The sequence below is a fragment of the Truncatella angustata genome (genome assembly GCF_020726525.1).
Source record: "Truncatella angustata strain MPI-SDFR-AT-0073 chromosome Unknown BKA67scaffold_2, whole genome shotgun sequence".
Classification (NCBI taxonomy): Eukaryota; Fungi; Ascomycota; class Sordariomycetes; order Amphisphaeriales; family Sporocadaceae; genus Truncatella; species Truncatella angustata.
The window spans coordinates 1,035,125-1,058,752 of NW_025763382.1; the positions used below are offsets into that span (position 1 = coordinate 1,035,125).

Below are 23,628 nucleotides of genomic sequence, written 5' to 3' on the forward strand. Positions count from 1 at the left end.
CTAAGATAGACCCTATGATTTACCATCCTCAGCTGCCTTACCAGCCTCCATTTACGCAGTCTCTTCAGGCACTGCACCTTCCGATGTCTTCTCCGACAAACTCGTCCAGAAAACGCCGAGCACCAGGAACTGTACCGACTTCGATGCAAACGCCATATTTCCCACCCACCACATCTCTAGACCAGTCCAATTCGTGGAACGTCAACAACCTGAATTACATGGAGAACTCGGCCAACGCAAACCCTTACGGCGTGATGTCGTCTCCACGGCAGGCGCAATTTACACAGCAGGGCATTCCCATAGCAACGCCCTCAACAGCTCTGGCGAGGAGGGGCGTGAACAACCAGTTGGTCGCGACCAACAGGGCTTATTCTCCGCAAGAAAATGAAGTATGGAGCAATTTTGGGGACGGCAGCCTCGTCCCCCAACAGAACGGCGGCCACACGGTTGACGAACATGACAATGTTGAGCTATTGGAGGAGAAGGCGCAAAAGGCAAAGAGGGACGCCCAGGCCAAGCGCAAGCAGATTCCGCCTTTCGTGCAGAAACTTAACAGGTCAGTGGTCCTCCGGATGGAGAATCTGCACCAACGCAAGGAGTACTGACTGCTACCAGCTTTCTCGAAAGTTCCAAGAATACCGAGTTGATTCGCTGGTCAGATAAAGGCGACTCTTTTGTCGTCCTCGACGAAGATGAATTCGCAAAGACGCTTATTCCCGAACTCTTCAAGCACAACAACTATGCCTCCTTTGTGCGACAATTGAACATGTACGGCTTCCACAAAAAGGTCGGCCTATCAGACAATTCCATGAAGGCCAGCGAGCGGAAAAACAAGAGTCCCAGTGAATACTACAATCCCTACTTCCGGCGTGGGCACCCCAATTTGCTTTGGCTCATTAACAAGCCCAAGAGCGGCACTTCCAAAAAGAAAGGCAAGCGCTCTGAGGAGCCGGACGGCGACAGCGACGATGACATGATCGAAGATGCTATGCTGGGGACGAATTTCAACCAGCCAGCTGTCACTGCGAATCGCGCACTACCGGCTCCAGAGTCAGGGGCTTTATCAAGAAAAGATCTGACCGTAGTCCGGGACCAGATGACTGTTTTGCAAGACTCGCAGAGAGCCATCTCTGATGCAATAACCAGGCTACGCCGCGAACATGTTCAGCTCGTCACTCAAGCAAGACAATTCCAGGATCAACACAACAGACATGAGCAGTCCATCAACGCCATCCTTTCATTCCTGGCCAATGTCTTCAAGGGGAAAATCGACCCGAATGGAGAGGCCTTTAACATAAACGACTTGTTTAGTGGCATGATGTCTAGTGGCCAAATCCCCCAAAGCCAACAAAGTGGGACGGTTGTCGACTTGGGCGATTGGGACCAACAGCAACCATCCATGCAGCAGAATTTCTCATCGCCACCTAAGCGGCAGCAACGTCTTCTGCCGCCGATTCCTCAAGATCCAGCAATCAAGCGTTCTGCCTCGGCAAGTACGACCCCGTCGTTGTTCGATCATAGTCAGCACCAAATTGGCACTGTCACGGAACTATTTGACAGTCCCAGTGACTCGGCTCCAACGCCTTCTAATATCATCGAAGACCTCAACACAAATCCTCAGGAGGGTATGATGAGGCTCATGAACGATGTGAATTCCAACGCCAGCAATGGCAAGAATCCTGTTTCTGTTCCAGATGTGAGCAACGCGCCCGCTATGACGAACGCTCAGAGGACTAGGATGTTAGATCTCATGTCAGCACATAACAAAAATGCCACAGCCACTCCGGTTACGTCTGGATTCAGCGCACCGCCGCTTGAGCCTTCACTTATTGCACCAGCCCAAGCAGATCAACCATCCCTCTTGCCTATCATTGGTCCCGCGGCACCGCCCCCATCAATGGCACGAATCCATCAGAACCAAGACGAAATCGAACAGCTGCAACGACTACAGGAGCAGCAAAGCAATAAACTGGACGAGCTCAGTAGTCTGCTAGGGCCCTACAGTCCTTCAGGCAGAATCCCCGGATTAGAAGAAAACGGGCAGTACTTTGACGACCATATCGATTTCGGCCAGTATCTGGACTCGAATGCTTACAATGCAGACGCTCTTCCCAACGAATTTGATTTTGGTACGACCCACTTTGATAACACGAATCTGGACAATATCAATACCGACAACCTATTTGCGGATACATCAAATGGCGCCGGAAGAATTATGGAAACGAACACTCCTAATCACAGATCCCCTAGTACTACGGGGACTGAGGAAATATCACGAGATGAATTCGAAAACAGTCCCGGTCGGGCAGTCAAGAGACAACGGAAGGACTAGAAGGTCTTCCGTACTGGCGGTCATACTGATGATCCTCAAATTCCCCACCTGCATAGCTATTAGACGGAGTTGCCGGCAGAGGTCACATGGTGGCTTTCAGGAAAATCAGTTTCCACAATGGCTATCAAAAGAAGCCCCCGTATTGTTTCAAAACAGTTCTCGAAGCAACGGTGGCGGGTCGCAAAAGTGTTATTGAAGTTTGTCGTGGTGAGAGGCACGGTGATGATACCATTGTGATATGCATGGAGGACATTCGTTCATCGGAAGTTGGTGTTCTGGGCGTTTGATGGAGTCTTACGTGTGTAATATATCGCTAGACCGCAAAGGTATGCGACATGATTACAGACACCGGATAGAATTGATGAAAACGGGCGATATCGAAGTGTCGCAACGAGAACTCGGATTTTATAGTTATCGTCACTGCTAGACTGTGATATACTTTGAGAATCATGGTAAACGCAGGAGCGAAACCATCAAAAGATAAAGCGAAATACTTTTGGATTATCTTGACACCCTATCTCAAACCCCCCCCCCCCCCCCCCCCCCCCCCCCAAAAAAAAGATGACTTGCACCATAGGGCAAAGCACCTGTTACAACGCTCTAGAGTCCCAGTAGAGGCAGTAAGCAATCTAACGTATAAAGTTAATGACGTGTATCAAGGTCCGCTAAACTGTCTGATTGCAAGTTGAACAACCACCTAGCGCGTACGAGCAATATAATCAACCTCAGGCTTGCAGAGTCTTCTCAAAAGATCGTGGTAGGAGCACAGAAGGATAGCTCCAGTATGAAAGCTATCGCGGTGCTTACAATGATGTTTCTACCAGCAACATATATTGCGGTATGTCTTAAAAATGCTTGACCGTCAAGAAAGACTGTGTACCGAGTGCCAACTGAGGTGAGACCACATTCGCAACACCAGGAATAAGCTCGACATCCCCTACTCAAGGACTATACTGGTCGGTCAGTTTGCCGATTACTGCTCTTGTGATCAGTATATGGACCGTGTGGAGCTGGCCATTGACACATAGGAGGATTGATGTGTTGCGAGTCTTTTCCAAAAGAGGCGAAGGAAATGTGTGACGATCTAGTCTCGCTGAGTAATTGACTGATTGCTTGGGCTAGCTTCAGGTGCATTATATGGATTGAGCAAAAGGCAACCACCGAGCAATTCTCTCACGTAATACACCTGCCGCGGCCCTCATGTCGTGGGTGCCGTTGTAGAATTGATAAGAGAGGGTAAAGTTTTGGGTGACAATCATACTTGAATCAGGCATGACCGCTTAAAAGCAAGACTACAACACTTTTCTCAGTCAAATAGCCTTCCATGCGGAAACCCTCGATGTAGAACAGTGACGCTCAATCCACTCCATGCCATCTGGTTGACACTTGATATCGATGGATGCCATGAACCAACAGTATATGAATTTGGGCTGGTATCATGCAATTCTATTGTTTACTAATCGCGACACAAAATTGCTATTTAATTGCCTATGCAACGCTATCTCGCTTTTTGCAAAGATCTGTGTAGAAGTCCAAGCCAGCATCCACTCTAAGTGTGCCATACATCGAGCTGCTGTCCAAAGGCTTGCCCTGCTGGAGTTCTTGCGCGATTTCCAGGTTCTTGAGAGCGACTTCGCTGACTTGAAGTGTAGCACCGACATCTCTTGCACAATTCAGCGCATGCCGCGCATCTTTGATGGCAAGAGCTACATCAAATCCAGCCTTGTCGTTCGGCGCAGGCGCATATGCACCTGTCGTTATTCTTTTGGAATAGCTTCCGATAACCGGACCAAAGTTATCGCTCAACATATCCTCGAGGATGCGTGATCCAAGGCCAGTCTTTTCGGCGAACACGTGCGCTTCAGCGATGACTTCCATAAATGAAACCACGCAAATGTTGCCAGCTATCTTCAGGAGGCTAGATTTAGAGACCTCCTCGCCCATATCAATCACCGAACGGCCCATTACACCTTTCAGATATGGGCTTATCCTTTCTATGGCCGTTCTCGGACCAGCAGTGACGAAGATCAGCCTTCCGGCCTCTGCTACCGGGGAAGCACCGAAGACGGGGGCTTGGGTCGAGGTCAGTACTACAAACGGATCACTAAGGATAGTTTTGAGTCCAAGCTCACCTGCCACAAACTCGCCGCCAGCCTGAACGATCTGTTTCGAAACATCCAAGGCAGTGTCTGGATGCACCGTGGAGCAATCCACATATACTTTCCCCTTGATACTGCCTGAAGCAGCGATATCATCGACCACGCTTCTCAGAACTGCATCATTGCTGACCTAGTAAGAGAGATAAGCATGTGGCCTCCACAGGACCAAGAACGGATCGGACGCTCACACAGGAGAAGATGATAGTTGACCTTTGCGTAACTTCTCGGACTGTCTCTACGGGTTTGGCTCCTAAAGACTTTAGGGAATCGCCTCGAGAAAGTGTTCTGTTTGTATATAGCAGTGGAAGGGCTCCCGTGGAGGAAAGGTATTTCTGCAGGTTCTTGGACATGCCAATGCCCATCGAACCTAATCCTATCCATCCTACCTGAATTGGAGCCATTTCGAATTTTTTGAAAGATGTTGTACCGAAGATGAGAGGTATTGTTATTGCCTTGTATATGGATTATGATTTAGAAGGAGCTACAACCACGTATTCAATGGGAGCTTGTGAGATGATGTCCTCTTGTAGGCAGCTCCATTTTCGTAGGAGCTGCGGCGACGCGGATTGTCCGAAGTTACGAAGGGTACGGAGGCGTCGTTCGGAGATTGAGCGGCATATAGCAATCTCTCGCTCGGTGATCGCAGTATGAATGCATTGGTTGTTAGTCGATGCGCAGGTGCTTCAAAACCGAGCGGCTTGTCTTGGTGAATATCGGGAAGCAATCCGAGAACCGGCTGCGCAAATGCTGAAGAGATAAGAAGCGCCTGTACTTACTAAGCCATGGGCCAGCCGAGCTAATCGTATGGGTATAGTCAAGTCCGACTTCCTGTTTACCGATTACAGCCCAGGATTTTATCAAGTGCGACACATGAATATCGCCGATGTCGCGAATATATTGTTCGTCAAGTTGAGCATACCATCCTGTTGCAGGTGAATGGGCTTACTGCACTGTTAGTAATTTCCGCACACTTACAGCATCAAACAGTATTTTATACCCAAATAACTCTATTGAAATGAGTAAAACTTTTCACTGCATACACCCAGCATTAACATTGAATAATCATCTAGTCTTTTTATATTCAAGGTCAAGCTCTAGGCGCTTAGCTAGTAGTTCAAATTCCTAGAGTTTCAACTGGTATTCCTATTGCTATAGGTTATCTAGCGTGTCGACGGTTAGCACCCAGGCATTACGTTGGCATATACACACAAATCTATACCACAATTACTGTCTGACAATTCCTTTATTCTTTTCTTTTCTCATGCTTGATTGAACTTGACTGCCATATGCTGCTACCAGCTTCCCAGTATGGCGGATTTAGCCACTACCTCGATATCCATTACTGGACCATCCATGAACTTCACAGGATTGACCTCAGCTATTGTTTACCACGTCTTGGATAGCTTTGGCGACATAACCTATATTCGACGGATTAAGCCCAGCCACGTTGATACGGCCGCTCTCGAGCATGTGAACGTGATGCTTTTCCCTCAGCAAGACGCACTGCTGCGGCTTTAGAGGCAGATAGCTATGAGAGTTAGCAGCTTACAACTAAACAGCTACAATGCATGATAGCTCTTACCAAAAAAGACCTTGCGTCGAAGTGATTGAGATCCAATCGCCTGGAGTCTTCCAAATTTTAGTATGCTAAATTCCACCGAAAACTCGGGTTATTTACCTTGAGCTCGTTTGCTACAGCGTTGTAAAGTGTTCTTCTATTGTACAACAATCTTTCCCTCATTGAGTCCAACTCGGCGCGCCTGGAGTCGTAGTCTTGGTCAGTATTTGTGGCCCAAATTTAGCAACGTCATTTATGAGAATACTGACCATATCTTGGACAACTCGGAGTCTTCCAGCACTATAGTCACTAGTCTTGAGCCGTAAGCAGGAGACGATGAGAACTCCCATCGGATCAATGAACGCAGTTGGTCTCCAATATTCAGAGCATTTTCTTCGTCCCTCCCAACTATATGGAGTACACCGGCACGTTCTCCGTATAGTCCAAAATTCTTAGCGAATGATTGCGCCACCACGAATTCAAGACCCAGCTCCACGAAATGTCGGATACCGTATGCATCGGCATCGAGGCCTGCGCCAAGTCCTTGGTAGGCGATGTCAAAGAACGGCAGGACGTCTTTTTCTTTGAAAACGTCCCCTAATTGATCCCACTGCTCTCGCGTCAGATCTGCACCAGTCGGGTTCTGACAACAGCTTTGAAGAACGAATATGCTCTTTGAAGGCGCTGTCTCCACTTTCTGAAGCATTCCAGGGAAATCTACACCACTCTTGATATCATAGTAGTTGTATTTGATAACATCCAGCCCAACGAGACGGAAGATTGGGTCATAATTACCCCACGCTGGCGTTCCGATGTAGATGGTCTTCCCGGAAAACTCGGTAGACCGGCTTAGGAAAAGCGCTGCTAGATGATTCGCGCCTGTGCCAGAGATTGTTTGAACAGATGCGACCTGGTCAAACGGTCAATGCTCCGAACCCGACCAAAGTCCATAAGTCAATCGTTGGGCACGCACCTTCTTGTCTTGGACTGCCTGGCTTGAAGGACCGAATATCAGGTCCGCGGCATGGTTCAGATAAGACGAGTTTCCCACTGTGCTTTCATACTGTTCCACGCCCAACAGTCGTTAGTATAACATAAGATTCGTTTGCACGACGACATCAAGCACGTCGCACAATCTCGCCTGGCATTTATCCATCTCACCAGTACGTAAGTTGTGAGAAAAAGGACCAATTATGAGATTCATAACAGCTATTGTGGGCATAACATACATCGTGCCCAGGATTTCGCTTATCCAAAATTTTCTTGGCCTATCAATGTTCAGAGTCAGCAAGTGACAGGTATCGAGATCAAATAATTTCTTTACCCGTTTGACAGCCTCTAGCTCGTGATAGCCGGACTGCTCGTTTCTGTAGACTCCGACACCAAGGTCAACTTTGTTTGGAGACGAGTCACCGTCGGCTAGTTTCTTCAAGATGAACATAGGGTCCGGCGGACCCGGCAGCGCGCTTTTGAACATGATGAGTTTTGAGGTTAGAATTCAGTTGATGAGGTTGGGTTTGTGACTTCTTCTTGATGTACAGTGCTTGCTGCGTGGAGTCTGAACTAGTAACTATAGCGCCATAATATCGAGCCGTGCTCAAGTTAGCTCCATCCTGTGTTGTGATAACCTAGTGCAATACATCATCTGAGTTCGGACATTGGACCGGTCTCCACTCGGGGTACAACCCGACTGAGCGGCATGCTTGGGGCAGATTCAGTAGGAAAATCGATACCCTTGATCAATGGAGCCTCGACACTGACGATGATGGGGAACAGCTGTGGAATATCGCTGCCTCTGCCGCACGCACGAATGGCAGGACTGATCTAGTTCTTCCAGTTCACCCATATCAACGCTAAACGGAAATTTATCTGTTCTTCAAGAAATACCCTTGCCTTCTATATCCTTTCAATTCCTATCATATCTTTCGTGAGTCCTCTCGAAGCCCGTTCCTGATTTATTGGTAATTTGTCGGGGGAAAAGTGAAGCTCTTGACTTGATGAGCCATATCCTGAAATGCCGCATGGGCTCATATAAATTCTGGGTGATTTTAGTTGCAACAATACCGTCGTCATAGTTGCCGATCGCGGAGATGTAGAGGTTTTTTTTTTCAAATTTTTTTTTCAAAAGCTGTATAGTCGCATTTTAGGTTATCATATATTTGTATCATCGATCAGAGAAACAAATAAGCAATCAGCGGAGCCTTGAATTCATACTCTTGCATTAAAGGTCCCAACCCGCGATCATGAGTATAGTTCGCTACGTTTTATGGTTCTAAAAAAAAGCTTGCAAATTTGATGACGTACATCACCCATTTGCAGAAACATAAGCAACCAAGCTCAATGTGACAAAATTTCCGTCACCTTATTCTTTCGCAAGCCAAAGATCTGCATGATTTCGGTCCAAAACCCGGGGGCTTCTTCAGTATAGGCAGCCTCGTAAGCAGTGATACCAGGAGCGACCCATTCCAGATCAGCCTCTTCCGGCTTGACAAATTTGGTTTTATGAGTGATCTTCCATCCAAAATACAGAATGGGAGCGACTAGGACCATGGTATAGTAAGTGAAGAACGTCTTGATGCTCCACTTGCCGGGGAGGAATACGCTGTAACCGTACGTGCACACGACGGCAGTCATGAAAACGAGACCAATCCAAGCGCAGTAAGGCTGGAAAGCTCCATAATAGGGGAGCGACTTTCGGTCGAGACCTTGAGCCTCGCAAGCTCTGTAGAAGAATATGTATGCGATGCAGATGACGATATAATCAATGATCTGTGCGGCGGTAATAAGATTGATAAACCAGCTCAGCACCTCGGAAGCGCTGCTGGACAGGTTGAGGAAAGCTAGGCATGGGAAAACCATCGTAAACGCGAGACAAAAGATCGGAACACCCGCTTTGGTAGTCTTCCGCAGGAACTTCGGGGCCTGGCCGTCAAGAGCCAGACCATAAAGGCTTCGGGTACCACTAATGAAACGAGACGAGTTAGCTGCTGCTTATATATGGGATTGTTTGGTGTCCTTCCTGTGGTATAGAGGTGAGGTATAACGATTACCGCTTCTCGCGAAAGACCGAGTACGATATCTGTTCCACGTATTTAAACTTACCAGTAGGTATAGGCGTTACCAGCGGAGAAAATGCTAGTCACTAGTAGAGCATTGGTGATATGAGGCAAGATGCCGATTCCTAGATTGTTCATAGCAATAACATCTGGTTGTAACAGAGGCATTAGTTCACCTTTTCAATTTGATTTCATACTAATTTAACATCTCTTTCGGAAGCAAAATCATGAAACTGGAAAGTGCGGCACTTACACGGCGAGGCAGCGGCAGTTCCAGCACCTTCGGAGGAGCCAGAAAGAATGGACACCAGAGTCTTATCGTTGTAGGGAATGACAATGCCAACACACAAGGCACTGCCAATGAAGAACAATGCGAACCGGACGTATGCGGTCTTGAAGGCATTTTTCAGATATCTCCGGGGCAGTTTGGTTTCACCCGCGACCATAGCGACATATTCGGGTCCAACAACAGTGAAAGCAGCACTCCACATGGCACCTAAAGTTGATTAATTCAGGATTCGCATATACCGAACCAGTTTAGAAACCATGGAAACTGGGCATACCTAAGAAGCCTTCAAACCGACCCAGATTTCCAGTTGTAATATGTTCAGCGAACGAGCCAGGGCTTTTCCAGTAGCGGAAACCATAGACATCATGCTTGGGGTTCCCGCCAACCATCGTAACAAAGGTGAAGCAGAAGACGATTGCAAGCAGCAGGATCTTGCCCGTAGACAGCCAGAACTCAGCTTCGCCATACCACTCGACCGCGAATACATTGATAGCACTAATCCGAATCAGCATTACAGCAGACGCCTGAGTTGGGTGGGTCCTCGAGCCACTCACATATAGAGCAGGATGCAAACAGCAACCACTGCTGCAACGGGTATGTCATCGCGCCAAAACGAAAGGACCAGATTCAGAGCCGAAATCTCGAATGGTATCAATAGAGCCTCGTAAATGAAAAAGTTCCAGCCGGCCATAAAGCCTAGAGACTCGTCGACCCACTTGCCGGCCATACGAATGAACGCACCAGTCACAGGCTGAAAGACAGCCATTTCGGCCATGGAGTTATTCACCAGACCCATCACACAAGAGTATATAGTGTAGGCAAGGAACAGACTGCCGGGTCCACCAGCGATAAGGCCATTGGATATGCTCACAAAGGTAGCAGTACCAATGGAGCCTCCTACGGCGATCAGCTGTATCTGTCGGTTGCCGAGATGGCGTTTCAATTGGTCGTCACTCTCGCCGGCGACATCGCCCGCGTGTACACTATGTAAAGTGCCACGGGTATCATTCCGATCGAGAGCTTTACCCATCACGCCCTCCTTCTCATTAGAAGAATCCATTGTGGAGAAATGTACTAGTACCGGTAGGTACTGAAGTCTCGAACCGCTGTGGTCGGGTTTAATGTAGATCGCAGTACAAACATTAAGTACAACATGGAGATTTGTATAGATCAGGAGAAAAATATCTGGAGGTCGAAGGGAGGACCTTATGAGTTATTATCAGACTTCGAAGCGTCAAGGCTCGTCCATGAGCTGAGCAGCAAGGACTACTAGGGCGCCGCACCCCTGCAAGGTTTGCCAGGCCTATGGTACTGTGCGACTATACGGATAGACGTTACTACGAGACAGAGCTTGAGTACCTAATCTCGGAGTCGTCACTACATAGGGTATCGGTAGTCGTATTCAACGCGACTCGGGCCAGCCGACTCCACGCTGTGCTCACGCTAATTCCCCGCTCTTATCACTAGATGCACAGCATATTTGGGCATATCTGGGGTCAAGCGTCCAACTAACCGGGATTTACTCCGTGCAAACCTGGCACGCCGATTATAGCGGAGACCAGGTATGATAACCAGGCCGTCTTGTGCGATAGCTGACACGATTCATATCGGGCCAAGACAGATACCCTATTGCTCGTGTACAGTTGGCCGGGCGGGTTTACCGTCTTGCCAGAGTTTAAGCTACCACTTTGATGCACGATTGGTAATGCCAAAAGTTGGAGAAGTCACAGGTGGTCGAGACCTGATAACACCGTCGCTTCACGTCCCGAAGGTGGCATCGGAATAGCATCCAGCAGTCCGCTTGTGGCCTCGTGACCTCCGATCGCAGCACCCCGCACGTAATGATGGCGATTGATAGCAGCTGCATAGGCCGTAGATAGGCGGAGTTGGGCCCAATTATAGTCCAGAAACCCAATCCTATAGCTGGGCCCCTCACGACTGTACTACATATTAATTATCCTATGGTTGAGATTCAATGGTTGAGATTGTCATCGTACAGAACTATAGCGCACAGAACGAAGTCACACACTTTTGATCTCTCCTCCCATCGCAGTTGATATGGAGAAAGGCCGGGTCGTAACGTCTCTGCGGAACGCCTCGACAATGGCAGCGACGCTGCCGGCGCAAGTTGCCAGTCGATTTCCCCTCGCAGTGCTGCCAACTAGCATGCTGGTGAGATCTCTTCTCATCGCCGGCATATCGTCCAAACGATTCCTTCTTATACCATCTCTCAAATTACTATCTTTTCTTTCAAAACCTGACAGAGGCTTCCTTTTCAATGTTGACAAGAACCCCTTCGTTCACGGGGTGCTCAAGAAAACATTTTATAATCAGTTTTGCGCTGGTGAGACTGGGACAGAGACCAGGCAATGTGTACGCCGACTAAAAGACCTTGGTTTCAGAGGTGTGATCCTTACATATGCACGGGAAACCGTGTTTGACCACAAAACTCAGACTGCAGATGTGCAGGGAGTTGACTCGGACGATATTGCCAAGTCGGCAGAACCTGCCTTCAGTCCTCACATAGAGGAGTGGCGGGCAGGTACTCTTGAAACTGTGGAACTGATTGACGATGGCGATTTTCTTGCAGTAAAGTATGTCTCAAATCACCTTCCGGTTATATTGGACAAGCTGATGATAGTGTGCCTATAGGTTGACTGGAGCTGGCCCAGCAGTGACCAATGCTTTCGCTACTGGCCAAACACCGCCACAGCAATTCTTGGATGCAATTAACGAGATCAGTGCCGAATGTAAGGCGCGCTCAATACGAGTTATCGTCGATGCCGAGTCCCAACATTTCCAGAAAGGCATCGCAGCGGTGACCTTGGGTTTGATGCGCCAGTTTAATCGCGACGGTGCTGCTGTTGTCTACAACACATACCAGGCATATCTGAAACAAACTCCTGCTGTCGTCGCTGAGCATATGGAAGCCGCCCACCAAGAACAGTTCACGCTAGGTTTGAAGCTAGTACGCGGTGCCTATATACTCTCAGATAACCGATCATTGATCCACGACACGAAACAAGAGACGGATAATACCTATAACAGTATTGCGACAGGTGCTTTGAAGAGACAGATTGGCGAGTTTGGAGCAAAAGGCGGCAAGCCTTTCCCATCAGTAAACCTATTCCTGGCCAGCCACAATAGAGCAAGCGTTATTGCGGCTCAAAGACTACACCAAGAGAGACTCAGAAATGGCCTCCCTACGATACCTGTTGGTTTCGGTCAGTTACATGGAATGTCTGACGAAGTGAGCTTCTCGCTATTGTCGGAGAAAGACGACAACCAGAACTCCCCCGACGTTTTCAAGTGCTCCACCTGGGGAAGCATGGGCGAATGTCTGGCCTACCTGCTTAGGCGCGCGGTAGAGAACCGCGATGCAGTCATGCGGACAACGGACGAGTACATCGCCCTGAAGTCTGAGGCTTGGAGAAGGATGAAGACGGCATTCCGCGTTTCGAGCTAGTTTGATTTATGGCGTTGCATAGTATTGAGTGTGTGGCGGATGACTGAACGAAGCAACGAAATAATTTAGCATGAAATCTGATTCTCTACGTTGTCCTTTGTCAGTATCTTGCTTGCTGAACGTTTCACTATATCCAGCCCTCGATAAGCCTCAGACCGGGTCGCGTCCCGATGGCCTCCCCACAAAAGTACAATAGCGCAGAGCTAACATGTCGGGTTTCCCGACATCTTCAATACCAAGCTCAATCCTAGCCACCACATACGTCAGAGGCCGACCCAAGGACGACTTGACAGGGGCCCATGCTGGCTCTGAGTAGTATAGTATAACCTTGCGTATCCCACGAGACTCATTTGGCCTAAGCGTGACTATTATCTAAACCTCATTTAAGATGTCGACTCTTTGCGTGTTGGGTTGTGGTACAGTGGTATCCTTTAAATTATTAGCAACTGGGACCTAACTAGAATCGCTAGGCAATCTCGGAACTGCTATCTTGGAGAGCTTGGTAAAGGCTACGAGTGGTCAAAACTCCTCCTTGCCGATCAAGCGTTTCATCGCATGCGTTCGCAGTGAGCGTTCTCAGAAGCGTCTCCTAGAGAAATTTCCTGATTCCGAAAGCCGCCTGGAAATTTCAAGAGGTGGCAATGTCAAGGCGGTACAGCAGTCGGACTTCATCCTTCTTGGAGTCGACCCGGCAGATGTCGAGGAGGCGTTACAACAACCCGGCTTTATCGATGCACTCGCAGGCAAGCTGCTAATCAGCATCGTTGCCGGTTGGACGAGGGAGCAGATTGAGACCGCTCTTGCGAAAAGTTCGAGTGACAACAAATCTGAAATCTGGGTAGTGCGCACTTTACCGAACATTGCGGCTATCGTCGCCCAATCGATCACGGCTATCGAGAAGCCGGACCCGAAATTACCTTCCCAGCACCTGGAGACTACTGATGCCATCTTCAATTGTATAGGCAAGACAGTGCACTTGGCACCTAGTCAAATGGACGCCTTTACAGCCGTGGGAGGATCGACGCCTGCATTTTTCGCGGTCATCGTCGACTCACTGATAGATGCGGCGGTCGCGGTGGGGGTACCGAGACATGAGGCCAACGCCATAATAGTGCAGAGTATGCTAGGTACAGCTGCTCTGTTACAAAGTGGTGTCCATCCCAGCATATTGAGAGATCAGGGTACATCGCCTGAAGGCTGCACAATTGGCGGGCTTATGGTGCTCGAGGAGACTGGTGTTCGTGGTGGTCTCAGCCGGGGTCTGCGCGAAGCCGTCACGATTGCACGGCTTATGGGTAAGGATCCCCATGTAAATGACACCAGGCACTGAGATAGTACAAATTCCAGAATATCAGCAATGATATCAACATACGAACTGCAATGACTTCTTGTTATCATCATTCAGAAGAGACGTAAACACGACTGTAGAGCAGGCTCAATGTTGTTTGCCATCAAGGTGATAATAAGTAAGATAAAATAAAAAGAAGGCATCCTGAAACTTCATCCAGATTTCTTAAGACATCATTTCCATGACAAATTATGTATTATTCAAACACTTTGCCATGTCTTGATACAGCTGAAAGTGTGGTCTACAATGTCACCCACGCTGGATGGGGAGGAGTCGAAAAGCGACACTTGGTACTTCAAAACCCTGACTTATAAGGATGAAAATGACTGTAAAGATTGAGCAAGTGAGGGCGATTATAAAGTAAGAACTTTATTTGTGTGAGGGTGTAGTGACACATCTGCCTTCACTTCTTTCAAGCATATTCATTGGAATTGACTTGTTTTGACTGCCAATATAACCTTGTGCCAAGTTCAACTGACCGTAGCACAATTGGTATTGCTACAAACTATACTATGCATGACATGCTAATAATTGCTGGGGTACTGAAATCCAGACTGTCCGAAGAACTCTTCCTTGATTAACCTGGGACTAGTGAAGCGTAGCATAACATTGGAGCTACCTGCTTTGTCGTTAGTACCACTAGCTCGGCTGCCACCAAAAGATTGCTGTCCGATAAGTGCTGCAGTAGTTTTGCAGTCTAGCAAGTAAAACTGGTTAGCTATGGGTTTCCAAAGGATAATATTTCGAATCGCTTACTTAGGTAAAGGTTACCGGCTGAATACCTCAGAGTGTCCTCGGCCTCCCGAAGAGCGCCACGGTCGTTGGCAAAGACGGCGCCCGTCAGCGCAAAGCCACCACCACTCTTATCTACCTGGTCGAGAGTGGATGTCCATTGGTTGTCAGGGTACACATGGATGGCTAGAACGGGCCCAAAGATCTCCTCGTCAAACAGTCTGTGTGTTGGTGATTCTGCCAGGTAGACGGTGGGCTCGACATAGAAACCTTCCGAATCGTCGTACTTGCCACCTGCCAACAGCTTAAGAGAAGGGTCGTTGTTGCTAGCATCGATGATTCCCTTGATCTTTTCGAATGATCGTTGATGGATAACAGGACCCATGAAGGCAGAAAGGTCCTTGTCAGGGTTTCCAATTGTGATCTCCTTGATTCTAGCTTGGAGGCCATCGAGGAACTCCTTTGACCGCGACTCGGGAAGGTAGAGGCGAGAAGTGGCGGAACATTTTTGACCTTGGTACTCGAAGGAGCCGCGGATAGTGTGGTAGACAGCACTCTCAATGTCGGCCGAAGGGTGGATCAACGTGAAATTCTTGCCACTAGTCTCTCCGACAACACGGGGGAAATCACGGTAGGTCTTGTTGCCAATGCCCTCTCCAATCTTGGCATATAATGAGCGGAAGACGTCGGAAGAACCAACGAAGTTCAGACCGGAGAATTCGCGATGTGCCAGGACGGTTGAGGTTATTTCTTCCGCATCACCAGGAATGAACTGAATCACATCCGGCGGTAAACCAGCTTCGAGCAGAATCTTGTACACGATAGTGCTAGCATAGATGTTTGATGCCGAAGGCTTCCAAAGGACCACATTTCCCATCAAGGCTGGCCCAGAAATCAGATTACCACCAATAGCTGTGAAGTTGAATGGCGAGATAGCATAAACGAAACCTTCAAGAGGTCGGTAGTCTAGCCTGGTCCACATTCCATCACTACCACGGTCATGTTGTCTCTCCATGATCTCGGCTGCGTAGTTGCAGTTGAGTCTGAAGAAATCAGCCAACTCAGCAGCAGCGTCGACTTCACCTTGCCAGATATTCTTGCCTTGGCCGAGCATAGTCGCTGCGATAAGTTCGTACCGATATTTCGTCGAGACAAGCTCGGCAGCCTTCAAAAAGATGGCGGCTCTATCAACGAATGGAGTCTGCTCCCAGGACTTTTTGACCTTCAGGGCAGACTCAATCGCATGAGAGACTTGCTCCTTGCTTGCCAAGGGAAAGTTGGTGAATGTGGTGGCATGTTCGGCAGGCAGCGGCTGATCTAATGATTGCGATGGCGCTTGTACCTTGCCATTGACGAATATATCGCTCTTAATTGGGAGCTGTGATCGTAGTTTCACCAGGGCCTCCTCTAGCCTTTGCCTTTCTGGCGACCCTTTTCTGTATTCAGGCTAAACCTCGTGTTAGTAAATAAGGAACTGGCAGAATTTGCTTAGAGACTGACGTTGGGCTCGTTGCGAGCATCTGGCAACCTGAAAGGCACGGTCACTTTCCCTCTTCGCGCAGCAACTCCTTGCAGGGCGTTACGCGTTTGGAGAGCCCTCAAAGGCCTCGATGTGACAGATCTCCTCATTTTTTTTTTCTTCAGAATTCTTTGGACTCAACGGTTCTGGCTGATGTAGAGGTACAGATGGAGAGACGCAGCGCTAGCTGTTCAATAAGTTCTGGCCTCGGATTGCGTTTTTGAAGGATATACAGGGAAACTTGTAGTCGAGCTGAAATGGCGATCTTGATCGGGACAAATAAGCATTGCCTCAAGACTGGATCACCAGCCGAGTACGGCCATAACCTCATCCACCATCATGAACATGTCAAGTGACTAGCTAATCATACTGCATTCGGTTCTGAGCCCGCATATCTGAGGTTAGTTCTCGGGTTCTCTACCGGCTTCCCCACTGCGATTTCTGAAGGGTGTATACTCGGAATTAGCCAGGATCCACATTCCCCGCGTCAACTTGCAGGACTGCAGGACTGCAGGACGGCGCGCCCGAACAGATATGCCACTACAGTATGTCTACTCCGCATTTGAATTCGGACGGATGCCGGTTGCGATGTCGTATCATTGAATCTCTTGTCGGGGGATTAATTGAACAGTTTCGAGCAATGGTGTTATGAGTGCGATCTCGGCATTATACACTTGCACTGCACAACAAGAAATGTGTAATTAGAACTATATACACGCTCCTAAGGCACCTGCCAGGGACGTATTATATACTAAGGGTTTGACTGACTGATATTGTGCAAAACCAACCACAAAGCCGCGTGCAATAAGTGATATTCGACAGGTTTCGTTCTATCCTACCGTATTTATTTCCCAAAGACAACAAGATGGCATATCACATCCCCCCTAGTGGCGTCTGGTGCCCTGCCGTCACATTCTTCAACCCGGAGACTGATGAGCTAGACCTAGATTCACAGGCCACTTACTATTCGTACCTGGCGCGAACTGGTCTGGCTGGTCTAGTCATTCTGGGTACGAACGCTGAAGCGTTTCTGCTGACACGCGAGGAGCGCAAGACCTTGATTGATACAGCCCGCAGAACAGTGGGCCCGGACTTCCCTATTATGGCAGGATGTGGAGCGCATTCGACGAAGCAGGTTCTTGAGCTCATCGCTGATGCGGCAGATGCTGGAGCCAACTCTGCTTTGGTCTTGCCACCAGGGTATTTTGGCAAAGCTACCACCCCAGAAGTTATCGAGAGGTTTTACGCCGACGTCTCCAAGGGTAGCAAGCTTCCCATCGTCATTTACAACTTTCCTGGAGTGTGCAACGGTGTCGACCTTGGATCAGACGTGATCGCCAAGCTGGCCAACAAGCACGAAAACATTGTTGGTACCAAACTCACCTGTGGATCAGTGGCTAAGATCACTCGTCTTGCGGCTGCTCTTCCCAATTTTGCGACATTCGGAGGTCAATCAGACTTCATCATCGGCGGTCTAAGTTCCGGATCAGTCGGGTGCATCGCAGCCTTTGCAAATGTGTTCCCAAAGACAATCGTGAAGATTTACGATCTTTACAGGGAAGGGAAACAACAAGAGGCTTTGGAGTTGCATCAGAAAGCAGCTCTAGCAGAACAACAAATTAAGGCGGGAATTGGCGCTACAAAATACGCTGCCGCAATACGGACTGCGACGGCCGCTGGTATTTCGGATCCAGTTACAAAATTACAACCCAGGACCCCGTACGATCCGCCAACGGAGCCTGTGAAGGAAACGATAAGACAAGGTACAGAAGAGGTAGCGAAAATTGAGGAAAGCTTACCCCTTCGATCATGACTTCTAAGATAGGATGCTTGCAAGCACAAATAAACAAGTAATGGATTTCGAAAAGATTTGTAGTCTGTTTCTTCTGAGCGATATCATTGACATTCATCAAGATCCAAGAAGCAGCCCCAGAAGAAATAAGTCGGGAGATAACGCCTGGGCTTGACCCACTGCCGAGCCTCTAAACGGTTGCTCCAAGTTAGTCTAACCTTAGTCTAGTTCAACATTCTGGAGTAGGAACCCCGCGGGCGCCAGCCTCCGACAGCAACGTAGTGGGCTTTCTTATATCCAGAATGACAATACTGTTATCATTTTCGTGTTTCCTTGTTGAAAGCCATTGTCGGACACCTTATAGCATCTGAAAGTGAAATGCAATTATTATCATGGCAGATCGTGGGCAGAGTATCGTTTGATCCTCAATTCGCCAAGGTGACTAGCACTCCCGAGATCCGCGAGAAAGTATCTAGACAACTTCCAAGAGTCGTTGATAATATCGCGCCCAGATAGCCCATGTCAAACTAGTGACTATATGCCTATCTTGAGTAACCTAGCTCCCACTTAGCCTTATCGTACCCTCTAGGTCTTATGTGCACCAATTGAAAGTGTATCTAATTGCTATTGGTGACGTTGGAGAAGCTTTCCTTTCGTAGATGGCTCATAGCCAAGTGAGCATATAAAGCAGTCTCTCCTAGGCTTCCAAGACCATGGCAGATAACAAGCACTTCCAATATTTGTACTGTTGCATGCATCATGGTCGCCATCAACCGCTTCGTCCTCCTCACCTCGTCAGTGGCCATTGCGGCTGCTTCACCTATCTTGCCGCCTGCTGCTAAGCTTACTGTTAGGGACGAAACATCCTACAATGCAAGCTTGCCTAACATAACAATATTCGCAACGGGCGGCACAATCGCCGGCAGTGCGGGCAGCGCGGATCAGACAACCGGGTACCAGGCTGGTGCCCTAGGCGTCGAGGTGCTCATCAATGCTGTCCCGGAGATTCTCAACATTTCCAATGTTAAGGGAGTGCAAATTGCCAATGTTGACTCTGGGAGCATTACCCCTGCAATTCTTCTGAATCTCACGCACCAGATTCAGGAGGAACTGGACAGCCCATATTGTCAGGGTGTTATTGTCACTCATGGAACAGACACCTTGGAGGAGTCAGCGTTCTTCCTGGACTTGACGATCCGCTCCGAGAAGCCCGTCGTGTTTGTCGGCGCGATGCGGCCAGCCACGGCCATCAGCGCGGACGGTCCTATAAACCTGCTGGAGGCCGTCACACTGGCTGCGGACCCTGCAGCTCGCGGTCGCGGCACGATGATCGTCCTGAACGATCGTATCGCCAGCGCGTACTTCACCACAAAGACGAATGCAAACTCTCTTGACACCTTCCAGGCCCACGAGCAAGGGTATCTTGGTTTCTTCATCAACATTGAGCCCATTTTCTATTCCACTCCAAGCACCCCCCTCGGCAAGCCGTATTTCGATGTCACAGACACGGACGTGCTGCCACAAGTCGATATCCTTTATGGCTACCAGGGACTCAACCCCACTCTCGCTACTGCTGCCGTCTCCAGTGGTGCCGAAGGTCTAGTGCTCGCAGGTATGGGTGCAGGTGGTTGGACGCAGCCAGGCAGAGAGGTGATCAAGCAGCTCGTGGAGGAAAATGGGACTTCAGTGGTATATTCTCGCAGGACAATGGATGGCTATGTTGAGCCTCCATCTACTCCTGGATACGGCAGTGGATTCCTGAACCCCCAGAAGGCCCGTATCACCTTGCAGCTAGCTTTGGATGCGAAATACAATCCATCTCAGATGGAGACACTATTTGAGTTTGCCTCAAGTTAGGTATAATGTAATAGACTTGTCAGGGAACCCATCAGATGGTAATTAGTTAATGATAATATGCACCCAAAGTCTTTTTGCTATAAGCATGGCGAGTTGTGTAAAACGATACCACTCATCCATGCTTTCCGCAAAGTGTTTAGCCGTGCCACAAGAGATCTTGCCGAAAATACGCTTCGATTTCAAGTGCTAACTAGTTAACTTGTTCCTCAGAGATGATCGAAGATTACCATTGAAAATGATTCCAAATCCATAAGCCGGTATTAGTCGAAAGGCACGCATGACTGTGGTGGACAGCAGCTTCCGACGCGCACCATTCATCCGCTCCTCAACTCCCTTCCTACCTGGTCGATTGTACAGATCCAGCCCCAACAAATGCACTGGCGTTGCCACGATCTGTGTCATAGCCGGAACAATCAACTGTGCAGCGGAGGCCTTGGCTTGGGCACTTTGGGCCAACCCATCGGGTATCATGGCCGAGAATTGAGGCGCGATAGCGAAAGACCCAAAGACTGTGATTATGTCGCGAACCAAGAAGGCTGCACTTACTGAAGCTGGCATTCTCCGGCGTGCAGCCGCTACCGACGTCGATGCGGTTGTTGCCGTGCTTGATTGCGCCGCGACCACACGGGTTCCAAAGAACTGAGCAAAGCGAACATCCTTCCAGACGCTGAGCGGTGTATTGACAGCGAAGACCGCAGATGAAACGAGGGTTCCGGCCAGAGCCTTGTCCGCATCGAGAAATATTTCTATCAACGTCTCGCTCGCATTTGCTGTCAGATAAGTGGCGGCATATAAACTCCACACAACGAATACGGGCTTAGTTGCAAAGAATATGCGTGGTTGCGTAAATGGGCAAAGCAAATGTTTTGCCAGTGTCCGTACCAGTGGCCGCCCAGTCGTAACGCTTTCCACCACAGATCTGGAAGATGTGTAAATGCTTGGATCTACATACCTACAATGATAACTGACCTGTCGGTGGCTGTGATAATCGGTGAAATAGCGGCGGCCGCGGTAACTGCAGCTACGATGTCCACTGCAAGGTGACTTTGTAAAGCGTTGTTCCGCCAAAGACTCGAGGGTGAAACTGCTGGTTCTTGTGCCATGCTATTTTGTATGCTAGACAATCACGCGTGCAAAGCCATCTAACTTGGTACTTTTGGCGTTTTTCAAAGACGTGCGTTCACACAAGAATTATGGGCGAATTGATAAAGCCGCAGACTATAATATTGGCGTAGAAAGTAGTCTATCAGTATCCACGATTCGACTACACTTCCAGTAGCTTTGACCTGCAGCGCCTTGTCAACTGCCTGAGAATCATTATCTAACCAATATTAGAGCCTGTCGGTGCCTAGTCGTATACAATTGCAATGCCGGTTATAGATACGTGTGTACTTGAGAAGTGATACGGAATAGCCGAAACTATTGTTGGTGCGGAAGGAAAAGACGATTCAGTTTGCGTAAACATTGCTATAGGTTCGGACCTATATCGGCCATGATAATATAGCGGGGCGGTTCTTCAGGCCCATGGGCTCGCATAGTAGATGCGATGATAGCCGTAGACCTCAGTGATTCGTAGGGGCGGTAACGATGGTTTTGGTCCAGTCGGCTTTGTGGTCTACATAATCAATAACCCCCGAATTGTTTTACAGCATCGGTCAGTGGACGAACTAACTTAACTTGCTAAGCCTGCGCGTTCGGCCACATAGCCGAGTGCGGGGGAGAACTGATACACTATTGCTGTATCTTACGGCACGACATCCGGGACTAAACTTGTCCTGCAATTATGATGCCACTTGCTTGCATCACAAGACATTGCGATTGGAATGCGATGCTGCGATTTAGGAGCGGGCACATAATCTATGATGGTGACTACCATAAAAAACGGTGACGTCTTGCTGGTGTTTGGGGTGAAGGATTTGGGCAATGAGCATTTCACCTTCACAACTCAGTTCTCAATTCACATATTGACCTGTGCAATTTCTTAAAAATGGGGATCTCAAAGCAGGATCCCATTATCATCGTTGGCGCTGGTGCGTTCGGTCTCTCAACTGCACTACACCTCTCGCAAAGTGGCTACTCCAATGTCACAGTATTTGAGCAAGATGACGAGATACCTTCTGCCTACTCGGCCGCAAACGATCTCAACAAAATTATGCGGGCTGAGTACGAAGATCCATGGTACACCGATCTGACAATTGTTCGTCAATTCAGCCTCAGTTTGCGCAATTCTATTAACTTACTTGACCGTTAGGAAGCTGCAGAAGCGTGGAAAACACCTCTCTTTGCGCCTCATTTCCACAGAGTCGGTTTTCTGCATTGTGCCTCTGGTAAAGCTCAGCCAAAGGCGGTAGACACCCTGAACAGGTTTCGGGCGGCTGCTGAGAGGCATCCTAAGCTAGCCAAGCACGTCGTGTCACTGGACTCCAAGGACGATATTCAAGACGCGTCCTGGCAACTGAATGGCTCACTGCCAGGCTGGAAAGGATACCTGAACCGTTACGATGGCTACACCCACTCAGCTAACGCCCTAAGAGCAGTTCATAAGGTTACTCAGGCGCAAGGCGTGAAATTCTTCCTTGGCAAGGTTTCCGGCGCCGTTGCAGGGATCATATACGAGCAGACTCCGAATGGAAAGAAGAGCAAGGGCATCAAGACTAAGGACGGCAAGTTCCACAGTGCCGCTCTGGTCATAGTCGCCGCCGGCGCTGCAGCTGCCAAGCTGATCCCTGAGGTTGGCCAAAACGTTGATGCCAAATCTTGGTCAGTTGCTCACATCCACTTGACCGACGAAGAGACGTCGGCACTTCGCGGGATCCCAGTCGTCTATGCCCGAGATCTTGGATTCTTCTTCGAGCCTGATCCTGAGACCAACCTCCTCAAGCTCTGCCCCATGGGTGGTGGCTACATCAATACCAACAAGGGCGTATCTCTCCCTCCGGAGCATCGTGGTGCTAGCTCAGGTTTCCTGCCCGAGGAGGACGAGGTCAAGCTTCGAGAGCTATTGCGCCAAACCATCCCGGCGCTGGCCGAGAGGCCGTTCGTCAGGAAGTCGCTCTGTTGGTTTGCCGACACTGCCGACTCTGACTTCATTGTAGACTACGTCCCTGAATCCTCCAACTCTGTCGTCCTGCTTTCTGGAGACTCGGGGCACGGTTTCAAGATGTTCCCTATCGTAGGGAAGTGGATAACCGCACTCCTGGCATCATCGAAGGGTCAGGACAATACCAGGTGGCGTTGGAAGGCCCCCAAAACCAAGACTGGCGAGGATTGGGGTAGCGGCGTGAGTTGGCGAATCGGTAACACCACGGAATACCGTGATATAAAGCGCGCGAGAGAGAGCAAGTTGTAATAGCCACATAGATTGTATCCATTATTTACGCGTTATCAATGCATGTTATAACATCATGGTTCAAAGCTCATGTTGCACATGGCGGGTATAACATGATAGGTGATATGCACGGACGCTAGCATCATGACCGCAGAAGATTATCGCTGTGTCCTAGCTAGCAGCTCAAATCGT

The 23,628-nt window shown here is 48.9% G+C and overlaps 11 protein-coding genes across 11 annotated transcripts; 6 read left to right on the forward strand and 5 right to left on the reverse strand.

Moving 5' to 3' along the window:
- Positions 1-83: 83 nt before the first annotated feature.
- Positions 84-2,332, forward strand: BKA67DRAFT_654840 (uncharacterized protein; the record flags this gene model as incomplete). Its single annotated transcript, XM_046106627.1, has 2 exons — positions 84-556; positions 616-2,332. The coding sequence occupies 2 exons, from the start codon at positions 84-86 to the stop codon at positions 2,330-2,332; spliced, it is 2,190 nt and encodes a 729-aa protein (XP_045960739.1).
- Positions 2,333-3,820: 1,488 nt separating this feature from the next.
- Positions 3,821-4,892, reverse strand: BKA67DRAFT_642639 (6-phosphogluconate dehydrogenase; the record flags this gene model as incomplete). Its single annotated transcript, XM_046105808.1, has 3 exons — positions 3,821-4,422; positions 4,465-4,621; positions 4,680-4,892. 3 exons carry the CDS (start codon positions 4,890-4,892, stop codon positions 3,821-3,823), a joined length of 972 nt encoding a protein of 323 aa, XP_045960740.1.
- Positions 4,893-5,656: 764 nt separating this feature from the next.
- Positions 5,657-7,656, reverse strand: BKA67DRAFT_687943 (aspartate aminotransferase). Its single transcript, XM_046109062.1, has 7 exons — positions 7,374-7,656; positions 7,279-7,317; positions 7,023-7,112; positions 6,319-6,959; positions 6,170-6,251; positions 6,074-6,120; positions 5,657-6,019 (listed from the first exon to the last, which is right to left on the reverse strand). Exons 1-7 carry the CDS (start codon positions 7,524-7,526, stop codon positions 5,866-5,868), a joined length of 1,206 nt encoding a protein of 401 aa, XP_045960741.1. The 5' UTR covers positions 7,527-7,656; the 3' UTR covers positions 5,657-5,865.
- Positions 7,657-8,386: 730 nt separating this feature from the next.
- Positions 8,387-10,424, reverse strand: BKA67DRAFT_514480 (amino acid permease/ SLC12A domain-containing protein; the record flags this gene model as incomplete). Its single annotated transcript, XM_046097647.1, has 5 exons — positions 8,387-9,011; positions 9,152-9,254; positions 9,359-9,601; positions 9,669-9,889; positions 9,949-10,424. 5 exons carry the CDS (start codon positions 10,422-10,424, stop codon positions 8,387-8,389), a joined length of 1,668 nt encoding a protein of 555 aa, XP_045960742.1.
- Positions 10,425-11,497: 1,073 nt separating this feature from the next.
- BKA67DRAFT_654844 (proline dehydrogenase) lies at positions 11,498-12,860 on the forward strand (the record flags this gene model as incomplete). Its single annotated transcript, XM_046106628.1, has 2 exons — positions 11,498-11,988; positions 12,047-12,860. The coding sequence occupies 2 exons, from the start codon at positions 11,498-11,500 to the stop codon at positions 12,858-12,860; spliced, it is 1,305 nt and encodes a 434-aa protein (XP_045960743.1).
- Positions 12,861-12,982: 122 nt separating this feature from the next.
- On the forward strand, positions 12,983-14,236 carry BKA67DRAFT_552172 (pyrroline-5-carboxylate reductase dimerization-domain-containing protein). Its single transcript, XM_046101816.1, has 2 exons — positions 12,983-13,276; positions 13,331-14,236. The coding sequence occupies exons 1-2, from the start codon at positions 13,249-13,251 to the stop codon at positions 14,188-14,190; spliced, it is 888 nt and encodes a 295-aa protein (XP_045960744.1). The 5' UTR covers positions 12,983-13,248; the 3' UTR covers positions 14,191-14,236.
- A 396-nt stretch (positions 14,237-14,632) lies between these two features.
- On the reverse strand, positions 14,633-16,847 carry BKA67DRAFT_552173 (pyrroline-5-carboxylate dehydrogenase). The gene is made up of 3 exons (XM_046101817.1): positions 16,441-16,847; positions 14,965-16,387; positions 14,633-14,905 (listed from the first exon to the last, which is right to left on the reverse strand). Exons 1-3 carry the CDS (start codon positions 16,567-16,569, stop codon positions 14,733-14,735), a joined length of 1,725 nt encoding a protein of 574 aa, XP_045960745.1. The 5' UTR covers positions 16,570-16,847; the 3' UTR covers positions 14,633-14,732.
- Positions 16,848-17,112: 265 nt separating this feature from the next.
- BKA67DRAFT_552176 (dihydrodipicolinate synthetase) lies at positions 17,113-18,419 on the forward strand. Its single transcript, XM_046101818.1, has one exon. It carries the CDS (start codon positions 17,325-17,327, stop codon positions 18,270-18,272), a length of 948 nt encoding a protein of 315 aa, XP_045960746.1. The 5' UTR covers positions 17,113-17,324; the 3' UTR covers positions 18,273-18,419.
- A 442-nt stretch (positions 18,420-18,861) lies between these two features.
- Positions 18,862-20,187, forward strand: BKA67DRAFT_552178 (L-asparaginase). The gene has a single exon (XM_046101819.1). It carries the CDS (start codon positions 19,011-19,013, stop codon positions 20,106-20,108), a length of 1,098 nt encoding a protein of 365 aa, XP_045960747.1. The 5' UTR covers positions 18,862-19,010; the 3' UTR covers positions 20,109-20,187.
- Positions 20,188-20,294: 107 nt separating this feature from the next.
- Positions 20,295-21,226, reverse strand: BKA67DRAFT_672285 (uncharacterized protein; the record flags this gene model as incomplete). The annotated part of the gene is made up of 2 exons (XM_046108713.1): positions 21,078-21,226; positions 20,295-21,027 (listed from the first exon to the last, which is right to left on the reverse strand). The coding sequence occupies exons 1-2, from the start codon at positions 21,209-21,211 to the stop codon at positions 20,295-20,297; spliced, it is 867 nt and encodes a 288-aa protein (XP_045960748.1). The 5' UTR covers positions 21,212-21,226.
- Positions 21,227-22,095: 869 nt separating this feature from the next.
- On the forward strand, positions 22,096-23,457 carry BKA67DRAFT_654850 (FAD dependent oxidoreductase; the record flags this gene model as incomplete). Its single annotated transcript, XM_046106629.1, has 2 exons — positions 22,096-22,305; positions 22,360-23,457. 2 exons carry the CDS (start codon positions 22,096-22,098, stop codon positions 23,455-23,457), a joined length of 1,308 nt encoding a protein of 435 aa, XP_045960749.1.
- Positions 23,458-23,628: the final 171 nt, after the last annotated feature.

Coding starts and splice junctions, on each gene's coding strand:
- BKA67DRAFT_687943 (XM_046109062.1), bottom strand. CDS start 7,526: ATGTTCAAAAGCGCGCTGCCGGGTCCGCCGGACCCTATGTTCATCTTG. Junction 6,960..7,022: donor AGGCAGTCCAAGACAAGAAG/GTGCGTGCCCAA, acceptor CCGTTTGACCAG/GTCGCATCTGTTCAAACAAT. Junction 6,252..6,318: donor TCCGAGTTGTCCAAGATATG/GTCAGTATTCTC, acceptor CTACGACTCCAG/GCGCGCCGAGTTGGACTCAA.
- BKA67DRAFT_552172 (XM_046101816.1), top strand. CDS start 13,249: ATGTCGACTCTTTGCGTGTTGGGTTGTG. Junction 13,277..13,330: donor TCTTTGCGTGTTGGGTTGTG/GTACAGTGGTAT, acceptor TAGAATCGCTAG/GCAATCTCGGAACTGCTATC.
- BKA67DRAFT_552173 (XM_046101817.1), bottom strand. CDS start 16,569: ATGAGGAGATCTGTCACATCGAGGCCTTTGAGGGCTCTCCAAACGCGT. Junction 16,388..16,440: donor ATGCTCGCAACGAGCCCAAC/GTCAGTCTCTAA, acceptor CACGAGGTTTAG/CCTGAATACAGAAAAGGGTC. Junction 14,906..14,964: donor AGCCGGTAACCTTTACCTAA/GTAAGCGATTCG, acceptor TTTACTTGCTAG/ACTGCAAAACTACTGCAGCA.
- BKA67DRAFT_552176 (XM_046101818.1), top strand. CDS start 17,325: ATGGCATATCACATCCCCCCTAGTGGCGTCTGGTGCCCTGCCGTCACA.
- BKA67DRAFT_552178 (XM_046101819.1), top strand. CDS start 19,011: ATGGTCGCCATCAACCGCTTCGTCCTCCTCACCTCGTCAGTGGCCATT.